The sequence below is a fragment of the Acromyrmex echinatior genome, chromosome 5, assembly GCF_024713525.1.
Source record: "Acromyrmex echinatior isolate Ae372 chromosome 5, ASM2471352v2, whole genome shotgun sequence".
NCBI lineage: Eukaryota > Metazoa > Arthropoda > Insecta > Hymenoptera > Formicidae > Acromyrmex > Acromyrmex echinatior.
The window spans coordinates 7,192,768-7,214,409 of NC_141856.1; the positions used below are offsets into that span (position 1 = coordinate 7,192,768).

Consider the following 21,642-nt stretch of genomic DNA (forward strand, 5'->3'; position numbering starts at 1 on the left):
TTATATTCTATTTATAATAATATTTTTAAATAACAATGAAGGCTGCAGCATTGCATCAGAAAAATTACAATCGTATCAAAATAAATAGTTATATCAAAATTTGAAGAATATTTATTATGTATATTTTAATTTGCAAAGTATATCTAAATAAAAAAGTATATCTAAATAAAAATGAAAAATGTTCAAAATATATTTAAAATGTTATTATAGAAGACATCAATTTTAATTGGTTTTATAATATTTTAATAAATTGATTATGTGAGATGTGTAAATTAATAAATAAGTATAAACATTGTTTCAATAATGTTTTATATAGATATTATGTATCAAATAATTTAATAACTTCATTTAAAGTAATGACATCCAAGAAAAATTTTCCGAGGTGTGTTTTTTTTTATATATGTAAGTTTAGAGAACAACGAACATTAAAAATGATATTATTATTTAACATAAGAATTTTATTCAGTGAAGCGTGAGTATTATTCCAATTATTGCAGACAGGACTTTTTACGTGTAAGTGTATAACATAAAATGCAAAGCGCGTAATGCGACAATTTAAAAATATCTACATCTATGTGTCGAAATACTTGTAACAATGTGTTTACATTTGGCAGTACACATGAAATTGTGAAGAAATATTTTAAAGGCACGATAATATCACATTTACTTATAAGACTTAAATTTACTATCTAGGCTGACGATTTTATAAATGCTTGTCATTACGCGTAATTTCTGTAGACTATTGGCAATTGCATTTGCAAAAGAGAACAACATTTGTTTGTTTTTAGCCTCAAGAAAACTAAAAGAAAAGATCAGGCGTAGAAGATAATATTATCACATAAACTAACGACGAAAACTATATTATTATACATATTTTTTTAATGTAATTTTGTTAGCATCCTTGGTGAACATTTTTCTTAGAATTCTTTATATGACTCTTCAAAATTTTTATATAAATTTTATAATTTTTCATAATTTTTAATATTTAATTTAAAATAAAATTTTTCAGATCTGAAATACTTTCAAGAATTTAAAGAAGTTTACATCTTTTCTAAAATTCTTTATATACGTGAATTATGAATATCTTAAAATTTTTTATTTTACAATTTTTGAGAAAACTTACAAAATTTAAAAAATTTTAAGATTTTTTTTTAGAAAGCTTCATGAATTTAAAATATAAAAAATTGTAAAAAGATTTATGAGATATTATGAATATTTTTTCACCGTGGATGCGTGCAATGACTTTGATGAGCTTTATCGATCACCAGATCTATTTGTTTTCTATCTATTTTTTTTGATTAGCTGTCTTCGAAAATCGTGATACCATAGTTTCTTGATCAAACTTTAGAAAATTGTTTTCTCGATTAAAGCTTCGATATATACATTTTGTCGTATAATAAAATATCAGTATTGATTTTTTTATTTGCTTGACTCAGACAAACATACTCTATATTTACACAAACAGTTATGACTAACGAGATACTCTGGCACCCGAAAAGTTCATGAGTCGGTTCCTTTCGATGTTCCATTCGTAACTGAAGTCACTATCGAGGCGAGTGCGTAATGAAAAAAATATTTTTACAATTTCCCCTACAATTTTTAATAAAATTGTATTCAACAGCCGATAATTCCAATTTGACAGATCCATCATTAACCAGCAGGGTTCGTTCTCTTCTGTCTCCTCTCTTTGGCGAAGCGTAGTATGTTCGGGTTATTATAAATCATGTTGGCCAAAGTTTCAACTCCGGCGTACGTATCAGCCTTGGATCCCATGCACATGGAGAATTGAAGGCTAGAGAGCTCTCTGCTGCATTCTATCTCGTGATATACGTGCACCAGATGCCTGTCCGCCGCCCTGAAGACATCGAGGTTTGACTTAACTGCCTTCTCGAAGAATTCTACGTCCTCCTTACCCCAGCCCTGAATCGAGAGATCCAAACCACCCACAGTATGATAGTCACTTTTGTACAGTGAAACTATTCCGAAACCGTACTGCCTCCAATGTCCGGAGATCTCATTTATGATAAACTTGTCTTGCTTCTTGGCGTCGCCGTAAACGACTTTGGGATCATATTGACTAAAAACTATCGGAAAATATATTCTTCGGCCTGGTAGCGTGTTCAGGCGTATCCTGTTTAGCGCTGAGCCCGTGAATACGACGTCCACGTCGATGAACAGCATTAGATCATCGGTCTGCAACTTCGACACGCCTAAGTCCAGAGCTCGAGCTCTCGAAAAGCCCCCGGAGACCGGTAGAACCTCCATGCTGGCACTGCGATATTTGTACTTGAGCTGCTCAATCAGATCTATTGTTTTGTTGAAGGTATTCTCACTTTTGTGCTGGTAGAGTACGACGAGCAATGACGTCTTCTCGCCGCTAGTCAAACAGATATCCTCGTAATTCTGGAGGAACCTTTGGAAGATTTCGTAGCGGCCTGATAAAGGTAAAATAAAATTGATGATTTTGCTTTGCACCGGATCTTCCTCTTGAGAGTTGAAATTGAAATTCAGAAAACCACCGTGAAGTAAACTATGAATATATTTGTCGTCTGATTTCTGTTGAGGTTGAACTTCGACGCCATTTACTGTCTCGCGCATCTCCAATCCTGCGAGAACATTTAATATCAGTTAAATTTAAGCTAGTACTTAATAACGGCTTTACTTCAATAATATTTCTTCATATATTATTATAAATTTTCTCAATTATGTTGGAACTTAACGAAATCTTTTATTTTAAAATGATTGTATATGTATAAAATCATAATTCAATAAATTACAGCCTATGTTACTTTTTCGGCAGAGCAATTACAATTTTATATTTCAAACAAATGTACTCTGATAATTTAATTACTTAAACATTAGAGGATGTCTATATTTTGGTTAACGCTTACGTATACATGTAATATTATTATTTAATTTAGGACAGAAAAATATGTCTCATGAATATTAAAAGATTAATTAATTTTTGATGTAATAATTTCATTTTATATACGTCACAGGTAAAGTGTTAACTTTAGTAAATGTATACACTTAAAAAATGTGTATATACAGACTACACAGCATTACATTTACTGAGTTAACACATATATAAATATAAAAAATATGAGTAATCGTACCGGTAAAATGTTGATGGAGATAAACGTGTCTTCGAACGGGAAGAGTAACTTTCCTTCCCCGGTACTTTCGATAAACCAACAGAAGATCTAATATTGTATCAGCTCCATAAGAATTTACCCTCCTGTATCCGTAAAGAGCAGACCGTTCTTCGACTATGCGGCCCCGTTGCCTTGAATAAGAATTAATAGAAGCCATGACCTCCCTGGTAATATCTTCCAGACCTTCTTTGATATCACTATGAATACGTCGCCTGGGATTAGAATCGGTTAAACTGTATTCCAATTTCAAGAGAAAATCCCACGGGATCACTTCGTCACTCATAGCTGGTTTGAATGAACGAAGACTTGCCGGCACACCTGCACAAACAAGATCTTTTTTTAGCGAATCAATGAATCCGGTTTCTCTGTAATTAACACCGAACGTCAAAACTTCTTAAAATATGCTGAAGTACATTATCTTTGCAATATTCAACACAAAATTATATAATTCATTATACTATGATTTATTATAATATATATAAATAAGAAAGATTTTTTTTTCTTTTGTATGCAAAGAATACGAAAAACAATATTAATTTAAACATTAAAAATTCAATATTAGAGTAGATTTAAATTACTGTCAATTTTAGTGAGTCGATTTTTAAGACAATAAATTATATTTATTCCGGCTTGGAATTGTAAAAACGTAATAATTCCATTCGTAGTTTGGAAATAAAAGAAAATGTATAAATGTCAAACTTTATATGTATAACTTTTATGATTAATCACACTGTTGCTAATCCGTGACTATGTTGCATTACGTTCGAAAAATTGCATTTCTTTGTACCAAGCGTTACGAAAATGACAGAAAATTAATTGAAGGAAGCAAATAAATGTGGTAATTTCCTTTAGGATTTTAATGTTCCGTGACTCGTGATCTCAATTGCAGTTTTTTATTGGTAAATTGTGCTCAACTCTTAAATTTCTCAACTCTTAAATAGTTTTCAGTCGGTTAATTATTCTATTATAATTTCTATTATAATTTATTGCGACGTATTCGTGTATATAAGTCATAAATATGAGTCAACGCGATAATATAGAAATCATCAAATCTGAGAAAAGTATGAAAGATATAAGGAATTAGAATAAAAGTAGTGAGACTTTATGAATTATTTAAATTTGGTAAATAAATTTGGTAAATAAATTTGGTAAATATATCGTAATGTATACTTAGTTCTAATCCTGTTAAATCAATTTATGTAGAATAATCAAACTAAACGATATTAATTTTTAAACCCGTCTAATCAAAATAGCGTATTTTTGAAATATTATTACAAAGAAATATTAAATTACAAGAGATTTAAAGAGATCTAATTTCTTTTTACAAATTTTAAGTAAATCAGGGATTTATTTTTAAATCTTTAGACTTTTCTTTATTATTTTCAACATACTCTCATCATTTTACGAGTAAATATCAAGCATGACAAAAAATGATTTTAGTATTTCTTTTCTGTGGGAATTATTTATTTATTTATTTTATTTTCTTGAAAGTTTTAAAGGTAATAGATTAATAATTACAAGATTAATTTTTCGAAGATCAAGAATTGATTGAGATCATGGAATAAATTTTGGCTAATATCAAATTATTCACAGTTCCCTTTAATTTATTTTTCATGAAATTTAGATCTGCAAGCGAAACGTTGTCAATGAAATGTAACACGAGAAGCTATGCGATACAAAGTCACGCGTTATGATTCTTGCATCTCTGAGATTGCGTATTCAATTTCAAATAAAGTTACAATTCCTTTGAGATATAATTTGATGTGTTGTCCCGTTGGTACAACATCGTTGGTACACCCCGTGGATTAATATGACAGATAACTGTAGTTGTAAGTACGCAATAAACGTGGAAGCGTTAATTTAATAGCAATATACAGTAAAAGTTTTACGATCGAAAAATGGTGGTTTTAAAGATATTTTATGGTTTGGAAAATTGTAGGAATTTAAATAGAGGAAGTGATGATAATGCATGAACATATGTAGTAAAAGAGTGCGGAATAACAATGTGGAATATTCATTAGATAAACAGTTATGCATATATTTACAAGCTTGAGAAGGAATCAACGAAATATTTATTAAAAAGATGCGTGAGTGTTAGTATACAAAAAATCGTAGTTGCAAATTAGAGTAAACGCATAATTTTATAAAAAATATATAAATAAATCTAAAGAGTAATCATTTAAATGATTTTCACGAGTTACTCTTGTCAGCAGAAGATAAAAATAAGAAAAATGCAAAGTTATAGGCCAGTATTCACAGTCTGTTCTTATTTCAAATCCGTTTTAAGTAATATCTTAAGATGCTAATACGGCTTTCTAATTGGTTCATGACATTTTAAGATTGTATTTGAGATAGTCTTAAATATAAGAATCAACTATAAGTAAATACCGCCTATACAAAGAAAGAAGAAGTAGAGATCGGCCAAAGTTTAGCATGATGTTGTAAAACCAAAAATCACGTGATTTTAGAAATGTGCGCCAATATGTCAATTACGCCAATTTTGATAAGAATCTTGACAGTAAGCTGGTGTTGCTTCTCTTACTATCATATTCACTTTTATTACTCTCACATCCGGTTTCTCAACAACATGGCAGAGCCAATGGATCGAGTCGGCATTGGCCGATTTCTACTTTTAGGATCTTTAAGAAAAAGAAAGAAGCACGCAAGTTCGGCTCTTACAGTGGTTTGTAATGACGGAAGTAAGATATCATACCCAGTATGTCCGTGTCGCCGGGATAATCCTCGGAATTAGGGTCGACCGGAAAGAGACGTACGCCTTCCGCTATTTCGTAGTTCTTCAAGGCTTCTAGGCTTACTCCCAACACCTGGGCCATCGTGTAAATGTCCCTGTGCAAACGAATCCTCTCATGCTGCAGGTCTTGTATTCGTAATCCCTGGTGGAATATATTGTAGAGTATAATTTTTGCAAAGATAACTTTTTAGTAACAAACGCATTTGCACCAAAGCGGCAATTATGATACATCAGAGATATGGACTAATTGTAAGAATCGCGAGGCGATTTATTTCTTGCATCGCTTACGTTACGTTCGTTCGCTAACGGTTATTAAATTACTTAACAGTTCACAGATAGGTAATGCAGTTTTTTTCACGTAACCGTAGTGTTTACCGTAATTATGATACATGATTATGATGCAATACAAACCCTCATGTAATTGTGCAACCTGTACATGTGAGGCGGACTTTTTACAGGATGCAAAGTAATGGCACGATGAACCTCCTTCTTCTTGAGATTTCCGGTGAACGCCTGAGCCCCGCTGCTATTGTGATAAAGAATCGACTGCATCTGTGCGGAAGGAGTATATTATGAGTACCGACACCTTCAAGAGTTGAGCAATGATAAGTAATATAATAAAACTATATTTTATTTCTAATAATACATATATAATACTAATTATTTTAAATAATTTTCTCTTCTTTCCATCTTATTTTTCACTTTTTTTAAATTTAGCAGATGTAATAAGATTTTATTCAATAGCCGTAGTAAAATTATTAAACCATGGCAACTCTTCATTGTTAAAAAGAAATCAAAGCATTGTTCATAAATCTGTCACGTAATTTCATCTTTGAGATAAAAATAAATTAATTTCCGAACTATAAATATTATACATAACTAAGAAGACCTCCAAGTAAGAATTAAATAACACAAATAATTTAAATAAGTAACTAAAGTAGTAGACAAATTAAAATATTTTGTATTGGAATTTGGCAAATTCTTGTGTTTCTCTTAATCGATGGTTTTCACGCATTTTGCTTCTAGTCAAAGTTAATTTAAGCATGAGGAATTATCCGATTAGGACTGGCTTTTATGTTTGATCAACGGCAATTGCGTTTGCCGATTCCGCGGGAGGTAGATTAATTCGTCCCGAATGTCTGAACACAATTCGCGCAAGCGAAGCGTACCGTCAAACGTGCAATTAGCACGCGGCCAGAGAAACGGAGTTGAAGTACAAACTTCCTGCCTGTGCGCGCACTACGACCGCGACCTATAATGATTACCATTAAGAATATCGGAACGCCTGGATCGAAACGTTAAACTCGCGATACGGGTGTTAATCATGACGCTGGGTGTGGTGGTTTCTTATTTCGTAGAATTACATCGACGTCTCTTGACGAATATCTTTTAAAAAGTCGCTCGCGTGACTTGCTCTGGGAGTTACGTAAAGAAATCTATCACACTTAGAATTTTATAAAAAGTTGCGCTTTTTTGAAAAGCGCCTTCCGAAATACTCGTTAAAAGAAAGTGAAGTAATAATTTAGAAAATTCCAAGATCTTTTTTTAGAATGTACTTTTTATATTTTTATCTGTCTTTCTTCAAGAATTGTGCATTTTATTATATTTACATGCGTATGAATATTACGACAATTAAATTGATACTTTAATATTTACAGACATAATTAAAATCTGTTCAAGGTTCTGTGTGCCTCTATTTTGAATTATAATTTTTTTCCTTATAATTAACTCCGACTTTTTATTTGTGGCTACTGTTTACTTTGTTATCCTTCATTTTCTTTCTTTGCTTTATACATATAACTTACAGTTTTTTCTTTATTTTTATATATTTTTTGTATTATTTTTGCTATTTGTATATTTTTGTTCTTTTACTTTTCTCTTTACTTATTTTTACATTTCTTAGAGGGGACTTGCTCCAATAAACATTTTTATTTATCTCTCTCTCTTTCTCTCTCTCTCTCTCTCTCTCTCTCTCTCTCTCTTCTCTTTTATTAATCTATTTCATGAAATAATAGAACGATTTATCAATCCTATTTAGATCAAACAAATATCTTTTATTTCGCCAATATCTAAAGACAGCTAATCTCGCAAGATTAAAGCGATATATATATATAACACCGTTATTGGTTTCTTCACCGTAATAGACGCGGCAAAGATGCTATAACAAAGGCGTGACCTACTGCCGGGATCAGTAAACTCCTTATCGAGTTTTGTGCACGCCTCGATCAATCAATCGTGCGTATTAAAGACGCACGCATTGGACGATTGCGACGAACGCTGCGCGGGCGTTACATCGGGCCGAGTATGTTAAGTGTTTTGACCTTACGTCGAGTTTCAAGATGGAAATAGATGATCTAACTCTGTGGGTCAGCAGGCTACGATTTGTTCGGACCTAACGAGTGACATCCTCATCCGTGCACTTTACCTTTCGTCGCGACAGCGATATAAACGTGCATCGAAAGTCATATCATCCACGCAAGTGCATCGCGGTCGCACCGATACAGTGTCTTTCGCCTTTTCGAATGAATAATGGATGATTGTATTAACGATTGTATTACGAATGAATTGTTGAAACGTGTTTATGCATACTTCTTCGAATTTATCGTCGCCATTCTTTATACTCGTCTTTGTTATTTCGAAGTTGAGATGTCTGTTTTGAAAAGGATTTTTAGTATATTTTTCATATAAAGAGAAAAATCCGAGATTAAAATTTTGTTTTTCTTCTTTGAAACTTATTCTCGCGGAATTAAAATGATTCAAATTATTTAATTTGCGTAATAAATTTTATTTTGCAAATTAAACATACAGCTTCATTATTTTATCAGTTATAAAATTGTTTTTTTTTAGATTTTATATTTATTTTATATTTATATAAATTTGCGATATCAAAATTTATGATTCTTCTTAAACAGATTTTTTGTTTTATTTACAACATTAATTTTTTTATTTAGATCCTCTTTCGCGCATCAATTCTACTTGATTATCGCGACATGCGCTTTAAAGCACTTCGTGTGGACAAATCGTTACTTAAGAGGTACAGTCTAATATGACCGCGAGTACCAAGGCAAAGAAGAATAGCTCTGGCCACTGGGTTAGCAGGGTACAATTCACTTTTACTCAACGACTAACATCCTCATTTATACCTTCCAACTTAATCCGCTATGGACGTGCCCGGTACATGATGCAGATGCGCGCGGTACATGTATTTAAATCGACGATGACGTGTCGGATGTACGCCCATTATGTGAGCATCGCGTCCTGATTCCTGATTAAGTTACGCATAATTTAATTTGGGATTTAACCGGTTTAAAGGAAATTATCCCTTTAACAATTTGAAGTGACGAATTGTTCGATGAGGAAATAATTGAACTATCAATGAACGATTGCGAGAGAAATGCATCGAAATATTTTTAAGTAGTAAGGTTTCTAACTCAAGGATATTATTTTACATATATAAGAATTAATTTATTATTTTAAAAAAATGTATTGAAATAAAAGGTAATTATATTAAAAAATGAAAGTGATTGTTTTATTTTATTATCTCTTTTACATATTTTTGAGACTTTTTGGCAAGAAATTTTTGGACTTTACTACGTAATTCAATCACGGATTATTATTGATATCTAAAAAAACAAAATTATTACCGAGACATCTTTGTGCGAAAGTTCAGTTCCCCAAAATTTTTGAAGAAAGGGTGATATTTGACATCGATGCCGAACACTGCTTTAGTGCGGTACACAATTTGCGCTTTGGTTTGCAGCACTCTGGTCTGATCATTGTAAGTTGAGATGAGAAGCGCAGAAGAAGTGTGTACAACGTCAGATAAACTAGCGGCGTCTAATCTCCCTTGTATGTATTAATCAACAAATCGTTTCGTGTTACGTACATGCGTTCCTGCGAGTGCTCTCGAAGAAGAAATTGGATGACCAGAACAGTTTTAGTATCACGCGAGTGACAATGAAACCGATAAAATAGTTTTACAGTTTGCAGAAGAAATACAAAAGAAAATCTTTTGTGACGATCAATACAATGGCCGTGTTCCAATATACATTACAGTACTGACAATCTATAGTTTATGTTATGTACACTATATAGATTTTCAGTACTGACAATGCATATTGAAATATGAACAACAGTGGCATTACTATGGATCGAATTGCGGTTGGAAATGAAAGAAGTTAAAGACTAACATCACAGTTTTAAATCGAATGTCGCAGTTACAAAGTTCTGTTAAAGATAAAGTCATCGTTTCAAAACTGAGGAAAACAATGATTTTGATAAATATGCGTGAGACTAGGATACAATAATGTTTTGATAATCAGCGAGATATCATCTACTAAACTCATATACATATATTTCTATCAACTCATGATAAGATAAAACATTGCCTATCTATTACACGATATATACTTGCTCTTGGTGATAAAACAAACAAATCGATAGCAAAGTGTAAGCATTCTTCAAAGAGAAAAAATAAAAATAAGCTTTACAAATAAATCTTTCAAACATTTCTCTCGTTTCTATATTATTATTGTTATTTATTAACAAGTGAAAAAAAAATTTCTTGATTCAAAAAGAATTATTTCCAAGCTATTATAGATTTTTAAAAAATATAGAATATAAGAAGAAAAAAGGAGATTTTTGTAAACTTTACAAATATCTCCTAGAAACTAAATTTTTCTCTTTAATCTTCTTAATTTTATTTGTTTGCATATCCCTCGTAATATGATCACATTAATGTTATTCTTCTGTAAACATCACGATCAAAAAGGAATTACCTCGTAGCTCCAAGTGCAGGGGATCCCAGCGTACTTTTTTACGCATCTTCCCAGCTCGACGTCCTCGTGCGTGGTGTACAAATGACGCAGGCAGTACTTAATGTGTGGCACGATCCTCCTCAGCGTCTCCCTGGATAGAACTACTCCCGGGCCACCCATGCAGAAGTTTTCATCATACTCTAGCGACAGCAATCCGAACTCTTCTGAGTTCCCTCTGCCAGCTTGTCCGATGTACATCGCCCTTCGAGAATCGACAGACCTCAGCAGCGTTTCCAATCGATCTGGCCTTACATATACGTCATCGTCTGCCCTCAAAAACCATTCAAAGCGATCACCAAAGTTATTCCACATGTATTGTAACATCATAAAGGACTTCTTTTGCGGTGGATAGGTGTCATCCACTCGTGGAAGTGGCACTAAAGGCAAATCCGGGCAATTTTCAGGAACCGTCGAAGACTCCGACGAGAAGAAGGCTATTTTGCCGGGCAATTCTTTGCCCCACGTCTCGTAAACGGCTTTGGCTCGCGTGTCCAGATACTTTTGAGCTGTCATTACGCCCACAAACACTAGATTCGAAGTGGATTTGTCGATTCGCTCGTCGTCTCTCAGCCACGGCATGTTTTGCGCTGATGTTTTTAACGATGACCGAAAAGCGGGCATGGAAGTCCAAATGGCGACCGATTGCTGCTGATTAAAGACGATCAGACGATAGCTGAGGATCAGAAAACCCAAGATCAGGCCCACGAGGAGGCCCAAAAAGGCGCTGCCCACTCCACGCCGTTTACGCATCACTGGGTGATACGTCACCTCTCCCATTTGCACTCTTTAGGGTTCCCTGGGTCTTCGATCGGGATCATCCTCGTCATGGTGCCCGTTATCGCCAATTCAGGTATAGTAATTAGATTCAGTCTCGTCAGAGGATATCCTCCCAATCCCATCGCTGTATCCGTTACTAGAATGGAGAAACTTTCTTCATAATGTAAAAAATTCCAGCCTGTGGATAAAATTATTTTATATTATTTAAAATTTTTTAAATAAAAATTATTTATTTCTTAAAAATTTTTCATATACTATATATGTTATTCTATTTGATCCAAATATTTTTTTAGAAGTAGAATTGCATCTTTCTTTATTATATATTACAATTTTAATTCTTTTTTACTTATATAGATATATATAATTTAAATAAAAGTGTTACATTCTGTTACTTGGATACAATAATTTATTAAAACTTGTCATATGATATATTAGTTTGCTATTATTTACCGTCATTTTATATCATAAATTAGGAAGTACTATTACATATTACAACTTTACATTAATAAACGCTGCGCACTTTATATCTTAAATACTGCTTTCTAAGAAATCTTTGGTAGAAGGGAGACTTGCAGGAATAAACGATATCCTGTCTGGACAGAGACGTATTTGAGATCTTAAACGAATTCTATGAGCGATGGACCTTGATTTATGTCCCCATGTAAAACAAACTTTATCTATATTTAATCTTCGTTTCTTTTTGCGAAGCTGCCTTTTAACTAATTAGTTATTTCTCTTTTACATAAGATCTTCAAATCTTGATATGTATGTTAATATTTACAAGTTAATATTTACAAGTATCAACAATAATTTCAATTAACAGATAATATAAAAATAGATTTATAACGAAACTCACGTCAAACTTTTCTTTCGAAATGTTGAAAAATGGCCATCGCCTTGAAATGACACCGATCGAAGAATATCTGGTGCGAATGCGAGCGCTTGATAATCTGAAACCAAAACAAATTATCAATAATAGAAATCGAATTAAAAATCAAAGAAACTGAAACTAATATGTACAATTATGCGGCGGCTTTAAAGAATAAGGTCACACACGTGCTAAGTGTTATCAATTCAAATTAACGACGTCAATAATTAATACTTGAATGTTTCATTTTTCATAATGAAGCATTGCTTGCGACGCAAACACTCATTATAATATTGAATGATGTTCGAGCATATACGTCAATTTGTATTCATCTAATCTTAATAGCACAGATCAATTAGTATTTTACGATTGTATTTTTTTCCAATTATTTACAGCTTATTTTTATATGTATATATCCACAGGATATTCTATTTTAATTAATTCAGTCAATTTTTCGAAATTATTGATGGTACAAAAAAATGTTTCAGATGAAAAGGTTTCGAAGAAGAGATGTATTTTTGTCACGTTGTATTTTTTAAATGTCACAAAAAGATGTCAAGATCATCTTCATCTTTTTAAATGAAATTACATAACTTTTTCATATAACATGAATTTTTTAATTTTATTCTTTATGTAAAAATGCTAAAGTAGAGATAGTGAAAAATTTACGAGATATATTATATTCTAGCAAATTTTGACATGAATTATGAAATATCTCGTAAACTATTAATTTTTGGTAGCTCTATTTTAATATGGTTTAATATGGTTATGACAAAATAATAAATCAATTAATATAAAGAGATTGTTGCTTTTCATTTAAAAAATGTATAAATTGCATAATTTTTTAAACCAATAATTTCGGAGAAAATTAACTTAATTGATAAAATAAAATATTCTGTATAAATAAAAGCAGATTATAAATATAATTGAGAAAAAATATGATTGAAAAAACAAATCTTATCAAAATAGAATCTTAAATTTTACTATATCTTACGGTTATGGTTAAGTATTGCGTAATTTACGGTTATAGAAAGCAGCGTATCTTTCCGGTTGGAAGGAGCTTCGGGTTTTAATAAGTTGTTGCAATTATTCACGGGTCGACGGATATTATGCCGACTCAAGAAAAATCTTTTTGCACAATTGGTATCTAATGTTTGGTCAGGCGACTTGTGATAATGGAAATGGGAACAAAGCAAGCTTTGTGCATAGAAAGTTGTGAAATGTATAGCGGACCTCCAGAAATGAGAACTCGACGCCGTTATAGCTTCTACAACGAATTAACCGTCTGTTATTTTTACAATCACGCTCAGAAATGCGACGTTTCGTTTGCGAATTCGCGTGCGATTATGTGACATATATATTTCGTATATTTATAATTAACAATTGGCATTGTCTTCGAATGACATTTTCTTCGATGTCATTCTATTCATATTAGTACGAATCGAATTTTCGCGGTTAAATGGTCGGTTAAATGTTCGCTGGGAAAATATGTAAAAATATTTTCTCAGCAAACAACTGCGCAACGAAGTTCTTCTAAGCGTTTTAGTTAAGAAATGATGAAATTCTAAAACTAAAAATTCTAAACTGTTTTTGCAGACAGAACAAAATTCTAACCCTTTCACTATAATGAAAGGGTCTATAGATTCTATCAGTTTTTGCTTTGAGAGCCCTTTCTAAATAGCATCCACATCATTATCCCTAATTTATATCCATCCAAATCGGCGTAGACAAAGAATCGATCCTTAGCAAAACCGGTTTCTAGCCGATTATTATATGTGCATATCGACAAAATAATTTTGAATGATGAATCTTTTTGCGATGAACTCGACTCCGTCGAGTTATAAAAAACACATGCGAATTTATAATTTTTGTCGTGGCACATGTATCGTGGAAAAATTTTAAAAGTTTCTTCTTTTTAAAAAATGGTCGCTGACGAGGAGTAACATAATTTTACAATTCCGCGTAATATTTAATATTAAAGCAATTCTTCCACTGGCGCGACTAAGTTCTCTGGTAATATTTCAAAAATTTGAGGATCGATTTTTAAAAATCAAGATAACGGATAATCAGAATGGATAATTAAATTTGTAATAATACACACTTTACTAATTCATTATTTATAGGATCGCAGCCGATTGTTCTCGTCGGTTATTTCTAGGCAAATTATCGTTATGCCTGTTTCCGTTCACACGTATCACATGGGATTATTAGAGGAAGAGACGAACGTAATTCTTTCCTTAAAAATTCATTCAAAGGTCAATTACACATGCTGAACTTACGCAATGCTATAACATTACAATGTGGGCGATGTAAACTCGTCTCAATTCAATACCGTATCAGATCGCTTCTCGCATAATTATTAAATTATACATTCACAGAATACATTAATCACTCTTCCAATTACATCTCTTTTTAAAGCATATCGCACACATGTCAACATATCTTAACATTTCTTATCGCACACATGTCAACATATCTTAGAATTTCTTAATCTAACATTGCTTCGTTAAACATGATGTATTTAATTAATCTGCAATAAATCACACTGCATCTTCATGAATTTTCATCAATTGTTAAGTCATAAAACATATTAATTATATTAACGAATTATAATATATTAACAAACAATAATCCGCGTACTTTCTGTGAAGAAATGAAAAATTTTACACTGAAAAAAATGATGTTATATCAATAGCATTATTTTAATTAAAAATAATTGTATTAATTCACAATAACACTATTAATGAAAATACATCGTGCATTAGCTTTAATATAATTGTATTTGTAGAAATGTACACGGAATCGTCAATCGATACTTCAAAGTACGGAAATCTGTGAAACCGCTCAACAAACTTAAAAAGACAACGCAGATGCGCAACCCAGATGCGTATCGATTACAGTTAACTCTTTTTAGCGGCTTTTCCGTTATCACGTGCAGAAAAAGAAAATGCGTCTCGCGTCAGATGTGAGAGCCGTTGAGGCCGAAACTCACGACTTCCGTCGAGTCCGCGAGATTAGAGTTCGTGAGAGTAGCCGGTACGGTGTAATCGCGATTATACGCACGACTCCTCGAATCCACGAAATCCCGGTGTTCATCCCGTTAAAGGATACGCTCCGGAATGACGTGCACAAACGAGCGCGTAAGAGAGGCGGGAGAACCGGTTTAAGCCAAAAGTCGGTGCCGTGGTGGATGCCGCTAGATCGTATGTTCGAAGCATTCGACTCGGTTTAGTCGATTAATACCGGAGGACGATGAAATACCGTGTGTTTTAAGTCAAGGCGAATCTTTAAAATAAAAAAATTACAGGTTCATGTAATGTCGCAAAAATAGAAGAAGGAAAGATGAACTGGCGATCATCGAGATTTTGATCGCGAAAAGTACGACGATTGCTCCGAAATTTATTCATAGATCGAAGTGGGAAGCTTATTTATTAATTTGATGTTTAATTTTCAGAATATATATTTAGTCGCGAAAAGATAAGATGTTTTTTATATAAATTGTGTAATAAATTGAGATGAGAAATGTGGATCATGTGTCGCTTAATGAGAATTCCGATGTAAATTGTTATGTGAATCTATGTTCATCCGGTTGGTTTTTAACTTCGATGAAATAGTTTTTAACTTAGTTGAAATATATTATAGAGACAAGATTAGTTTTTTTTTATAGCAAATTAGATTTTATTATTTATATGTTTTAATCTATATAAACTGGTGAACTACTTCTACGTAAAATTACAGAAATTTGTGTTGTAATTTTGATAATTGATCTATTTTAGGAATTAAAAAAAATAGTGCAATGTTTATAAACTTAAAAGTAAAAAAAATTATCATTATACATAAATCTTAATAAATCATATTTAGAAAATACTCGGAAAATATTCAGAAAATGGAATTAGTTCATCAGTCGGGCGATAATATTACATACTTAAAAAGAATAACTTTGCGCTAAAGTATTTAAAATTTTAGCTAAAATTGTGTTAAACTATTAATATTATTATGTAAGACGCTTAAGCATAATAAGCAATGTTAGAGAAAGTTCTGATATTCTATCAGCTTGAGTAGCCTACATAATTTTAACAAACATTTAAGAATTTTAAGTACGACCATATGTGTGAATACATCAAATACGACAAAGAAAGCCATGATCGATGAAATTCCCAAAAATACTCGAAGGCGTCTTTTAATAAAGCGACCATGTGTCATGGTGTTATGGTTACTCGGTTGCGGAAATGTCGGTTTATATTAGCGACATGACGAGTACATGTCGCCGACGACATTGAAGCTGCAGCCGTCGCTGCATAGTAGCTTTTGAGAGTAAAGAGGAAGCTTTCTCGATGAAGGAAATGCTGCTCTTTTTAATTGTTCCCACAGACGGCGAGACGTGCGGAATCGTTTAGTTGACCGCTAGCAACGACCACGACCAGATTGTTGCGGTCGTGACTCGAATCGAGGAGACGATTCGAGAGAGAAAGAGAGAGAGAGAGAGAGAGAGAGAGAGAGAGAGAGAGACACCGTTCGATCGACCGGTAAACTGAGGACGACCGTAGTGGAGTCATCGACTCTCTCGCAACGCGGGACCACGAATCGCCTCGCCGTTCGGACGACCCTATTTCATAGTCTAGCAAAGTCTAGCTGGTCCAGCAGACCCCCGAGGATCGAACACTCTTACCAAATTCAATGTTATCATATACCTATAAGTCCATATAAGTGAATTTCCTAGACGGTGAACGTGCGTTTTAGACGTCATTAATCAGAATTTTATCACGGACATATTTTCCCGTGCCAGACTCGAAGTACTGATACGTGAGCTCCACTCTTGTCTAACTCGACTTTTAAGCCTAACGGTGATGAAGGATGATGATCCTCGACCTTTCCCGAAAACTTTTAATTTACAATTTAATCGAAAATATACAATATTTCCATGTTTTTATCACGTTTTTATATCGTCATTATGATTGAGAGAATACGTCGAAATTTGCCCGATGTTAGAGACTTTATATAATAGAGTTTTACGAGCAATTTTGTCAAAATTCTATGGGAGAGAAAGATATATATATAAAATTGCTCCCTGTATATATACTATTACTCTTACTTTAACTTATACTGTTTCACTGTATAATTTTAATTAAGACTATAGAGTGAGATACACACAGTATAAGTTAAAGTAAGATATAGTATATATACAAGGAGAAATTATATATATCTTTTTCTCACATAGAATTTTGACAAAATCATTTAGACTCTGATGTAGAATCTTTACTCGATGCTAGATGCATCAAGAATTATATCAGAGAAGGTGCACTAACCCTGCGGGTTCATTGCGATCGACATGCCCACAATCACCGGTTGAATGAGCCGCATCAGCAAACTAGCAATTGGACAACACGCGCGGGGGGGGAGATGTGACTGTATCATCAAGAGCTCAATTATAAAAATTAGTAAAAAAAAAGAGTACATTTTTTTAATGCTTTATATCATAAACGTGCAATTCTATTCTCTTGAAAAATATACAATAAACTTTTCTACTCAATTTTTCTTATTACAAAATCTTAGTTGCTCGTAGTATTATATTGGAGGAAAAGTTCTATTTTGTAGTATTTTTAGCAGTATTTTGTTAGCTCCAAATTATATATACAATATAATATCTTTATTAAAAATGATCAAAATCTCAAAATTTAAATTTAAAAAAAGAATTTAAAAGCTGAAAATCTCTACTTTTGAATAGTTACTATATTTTTTGAATTTATGTGAGTTTTGTAATTTTTATGTATAGAAAATTACAAAAGTTAAAAAAAAGAGAAATTTTTTTGTCTCACTTTGTAGTTTGTCACGTGTCAAAAAAATTGCGAAAATTTTCAACTATCTATATCGTGAAAGTTTAGAGTTTTCCTTGCAAAATCGTTCTTTAAAAATGTTCCTACGATTTTTTGTTCTTGAATTATTCGCGAGTTAAGTAAAAAGGAGCATTCTGACGTTGATTGCTCCATTAAAAATCATCATATTGCAATAAAAAAAAAACAGATTCTGAAACGTTGCTCTATCAAATAGTATCATGCTAATTTTTTAAATGTAAAATATATAGAAATTTAAATTAAAAATGTTACTATCCTTATATAATCATTGCACAATGGAAAAAAGGACAATATCATATTTTTAGCTCAAATACGTATATTCTATTTTTTAAAAATTGGTATTTATACTACTAGAACAGCGTTTCAGCTTTAAGAATCTGTTTTATTAATTACGGTGCGATAATTTTTAACGGAGTTATGAACAATCAAAATCAAAATGATCTTTTATTTAATCCGTATGTAACTTCGCAACAAAAAGTTGTAGGAACATTTTTTAAAAACGAACTTTTAGGAAAAACTTTAAACTTTCACATCAGATAATCGAAAATTTTGCAACAAATATATTCTGTATATAATTTTGAGCTAACAAAATTCCACAGGACTTTTTCCAATTCAATAAAAAGAAAAAAAACTTTTTTTTAAATATGTGAAAGAAAAATATATTTACTTTTTTTTCTACAGAATTTAATCACTTGTAATTGAATCTTTTTAGAATTTGTTAAGTGCAAATATTTAATATTCTACCAAGAAAAATTTATCCAGAAAAAAAGATTTCTTCGATTTAAAAAAATGTTTCTTTGCTATATGGTTGAAGAGAACATTTCTTCGATTTATAAACGTGATTTCTTTGATTTAAACATTATTTTTTTAAATCAAATAAAATTTATTTGATTTAAAGAAATTATGTTTCAAATTCAAGAAATGATCTTTGTTAGCTCAAAATTATATACAGAATGTTTGTTACAAAATTTTTAATTATTTGACGTAAAAGTTTAGTTTTTCCTAAAAGTTCGTTTTTAAAAAGAAATTGTGATTTGAACGTCATTTCTTTAATTCTCAATTACATTTTTTAAACATTATTTTTTTTTAAATCAAATTAATTTTTAAATAAAATTTATTTGATTTTAAAAAATTATGTTCAAATCCAAGAAATAACGTTCACAAATTAAAGAAATTTTTTCTTTAACCAAAGAAACATTTTTTTTAAATCGAAGAAATCTTTCTCTGGATGTTGAAAGGATGATTGTTACTAATAAGGCAAATAAAATAATTTTATCGACAAGACTGCAAATCTGCACGTGACTAATCTGCACGTTAATTGATTTAAAGCAACACGCAATGTTTCGCGGAAAAAACAATGATTTCTTCGATAAAGGGAAGAAAGAAAAAAGAGCTGATATATTTCATTTTATATCGTTCAATCATTATCAATCGTCACCTCCACGTTTCCGCGAAATGTGCGTGTGATCAGAGACAAAAATAAACCTCCCTCTAGGAAGAGAAACTTACTTTCCAACACTCGACCAATCCGTTCTTTCGTCAGTGCCACACACACACCGTTTCCGTCCGCACGTGGTGCACTTCTCCTTTTTCACGACGAAAAATGCCGCGTATTGTGCGCTCCACTCTTCGGGCGATCATAAACTTCCACAGACCACACAATTAAACTCGCACAAAATCAAAGGCTGCGAGCACGAGTTTCAAAAGTTTCTTTCGTTAAAAGGAACATAGGTAGCTTACTGATTATTAATTTGATACCAACTTATTGATCACGACTATTTTAACTAAACTTATTAAATGCCAAAGCAGAGAGGCCTTTCCGAAAAAAAATTTAAAAAATTATTGTCTTACAAAAAGTTAAAGCGTTATTTTTTTCGTAGAAGACTTGCTCCAGATGACTTTTAATTTTGATGCATACAATAACGGCATTTTTATCACTAGTTTTTTTTCCTCTTTTGTTTCCTCTCACTTTTTTTTTCAAGGCAATCCACTCTTAAATCGAAACACGCAACAGGAGGTAAGTATCACCAGTAGTTCGAAAAAGATAGCAACAAAGAGGCGTCCCTATTCGTTGAAAGGAAAACCATCGCCGATTTTTTTTTTAATATCAGATTTTCATTATCACCGTGGCTTGATAAACGCGATCAAGCAATCGTGAGTTGCAGAGAGGCTTACTGAAATATATGCGACAGTTTAAGAGCACCCCTCGTCCACGCCGGAAATGCGATCCGATTAAAAACCGGCGCGGTGGCAAGCAGCGGCGGCGGCGGCAGCCACTTTTCGAATCCAGCCGTGGCGCGTGTTGCATGCAGGATGCCACCGCCGCGACTGAGAGGGCTGAGGGACTCACCGGACTCACCGGACTCTGGAATCGGCGGTCACCGCCAAGCAGTGATGCACATTTGTTCCTCTGCGCCACAGAAAATCATCCACACCACTTTTGCCCCACCAACTGACATTGCGCTCGGCTAGCTTCGACGTGGAGCAAGCGAAGCAGCGTACAGGCTATCTTTCCCGCCTTCGGCAACCTTCGGAACACCAAGAGTGAACAGACAGCGAGAGAGAGCCCGTTCTTCTCTTTCTGGTAGCTTGTTTTTAAGCGACCAAAAACCGAAAATGCTTTCTCAGCAATCCCTGCAGAAAGAGACATTCTATGTAGGGTTTTAATAAATTTTTAGTAATCACATATTTCTCTTATTAATCTGTAATGCAAAAATAATTTCAAAACGCGATAGTTTACAAAACGATACAGATATTAATTGTTTATCATTTTTCATGCGTGATATATATATAAGACTGCGTTCATAAACGTGATCTACAAGAACTCTGAGTGACTGAACGCGTATCAAAATGTTGGAGATCTCATGGTGGAATCCTACTTTTTTCCTTTTCTTATAATTTTTTTCTGAAATAAGTAAAATTATTAACAAATATATTTTTATGTAATTATTAAATTTATACTAATTTGTATTTTTAAAAGTTTTAAATCAACAACTGTAGAAAAAATACTTTATTTAATTACTTTATTTAATAAACAAATAAAATATTAGTAAACCTTAGCATCTTGCAACGTTTCTTTTGAATAAGAAAATCTGCAGTATTTTTTTTCTTTATTTTTCTCAGAAATTTTTGACGTACTTAGTTTGTTTGAAAATAAAAATAAATTCTAAAAAGAAAAAGAAATGAATCTATTATTTTGTCTTTATTCATTTATATTCATTAATATAATACATTATTATATTAATTATTATTATAAGATGTTCCAAGATATAAGTTTCTGTCAACCGCGCTTTTGTGTAGATAGAGTGCATTAAAGTCGAAAAGTCCTCTACCATTTTGCAATTTTCGCAACAGTTAACAAGATTAATTACTAAAAATTATTGAAAATTGATCTTCAATAATTTTTTTACTCAAATACTAT

The 21,642-nt window shown here is 32.3% G+C and overlaps 1 protein-coding gene across 4 annotated transcripts; it reads right to left on the bottom strand.

The window, feature by feature from the left end:
- Window positions 1–437: 437 nt before the first annotated feature.
- On the bottom strand, window positions 438–20,698 carry Chsy (Chondroitin sulfate synthase). Of its 4 annotated transcripts, none has more exons than XM_087406314.1 (8): window positions 20,572–20,698; window positions 12,358–12,451; window positions 11,493–11,637; window positions 10,686–11,397; window positions 6,319–6,459; window positions 5,869–6,049; window positions 3,117–3,473; window positions 438–2,606 (listed from the first exon to the last, which is right to left on the bottom strand). In XM_087406314.1, the coding sequence occupies exons 3-8, from the start codon at window positions 11,621–11,623 to the stop codon at window positions 1,651–1,653; spliced, it is 2,478 nt and encodes an 825-aa protein (XP_087262440.1). In that variant the 5' UTR covers window positions 11,624–11,637; window positions 12,358–12,451; window positions 20,572–20,698; the 3' UTR covers window positions 438–1,650. The 4 variants fall into 4 exon arrangements, with proteins under 4 accessions (XP_087262440.1, XP_087262441.1, XP_087262438.1 ...); XM_087406315.1 differs by having other exon boundaries at window positions 20,581–20,670; XM_087406312.1 differs by lacking the exon at window positions 20,572–20,698 and adding an exon at window positions 19,731–20,565.
- Window positions 20,699–21,642: the final 944 nt, after the last annotated feature.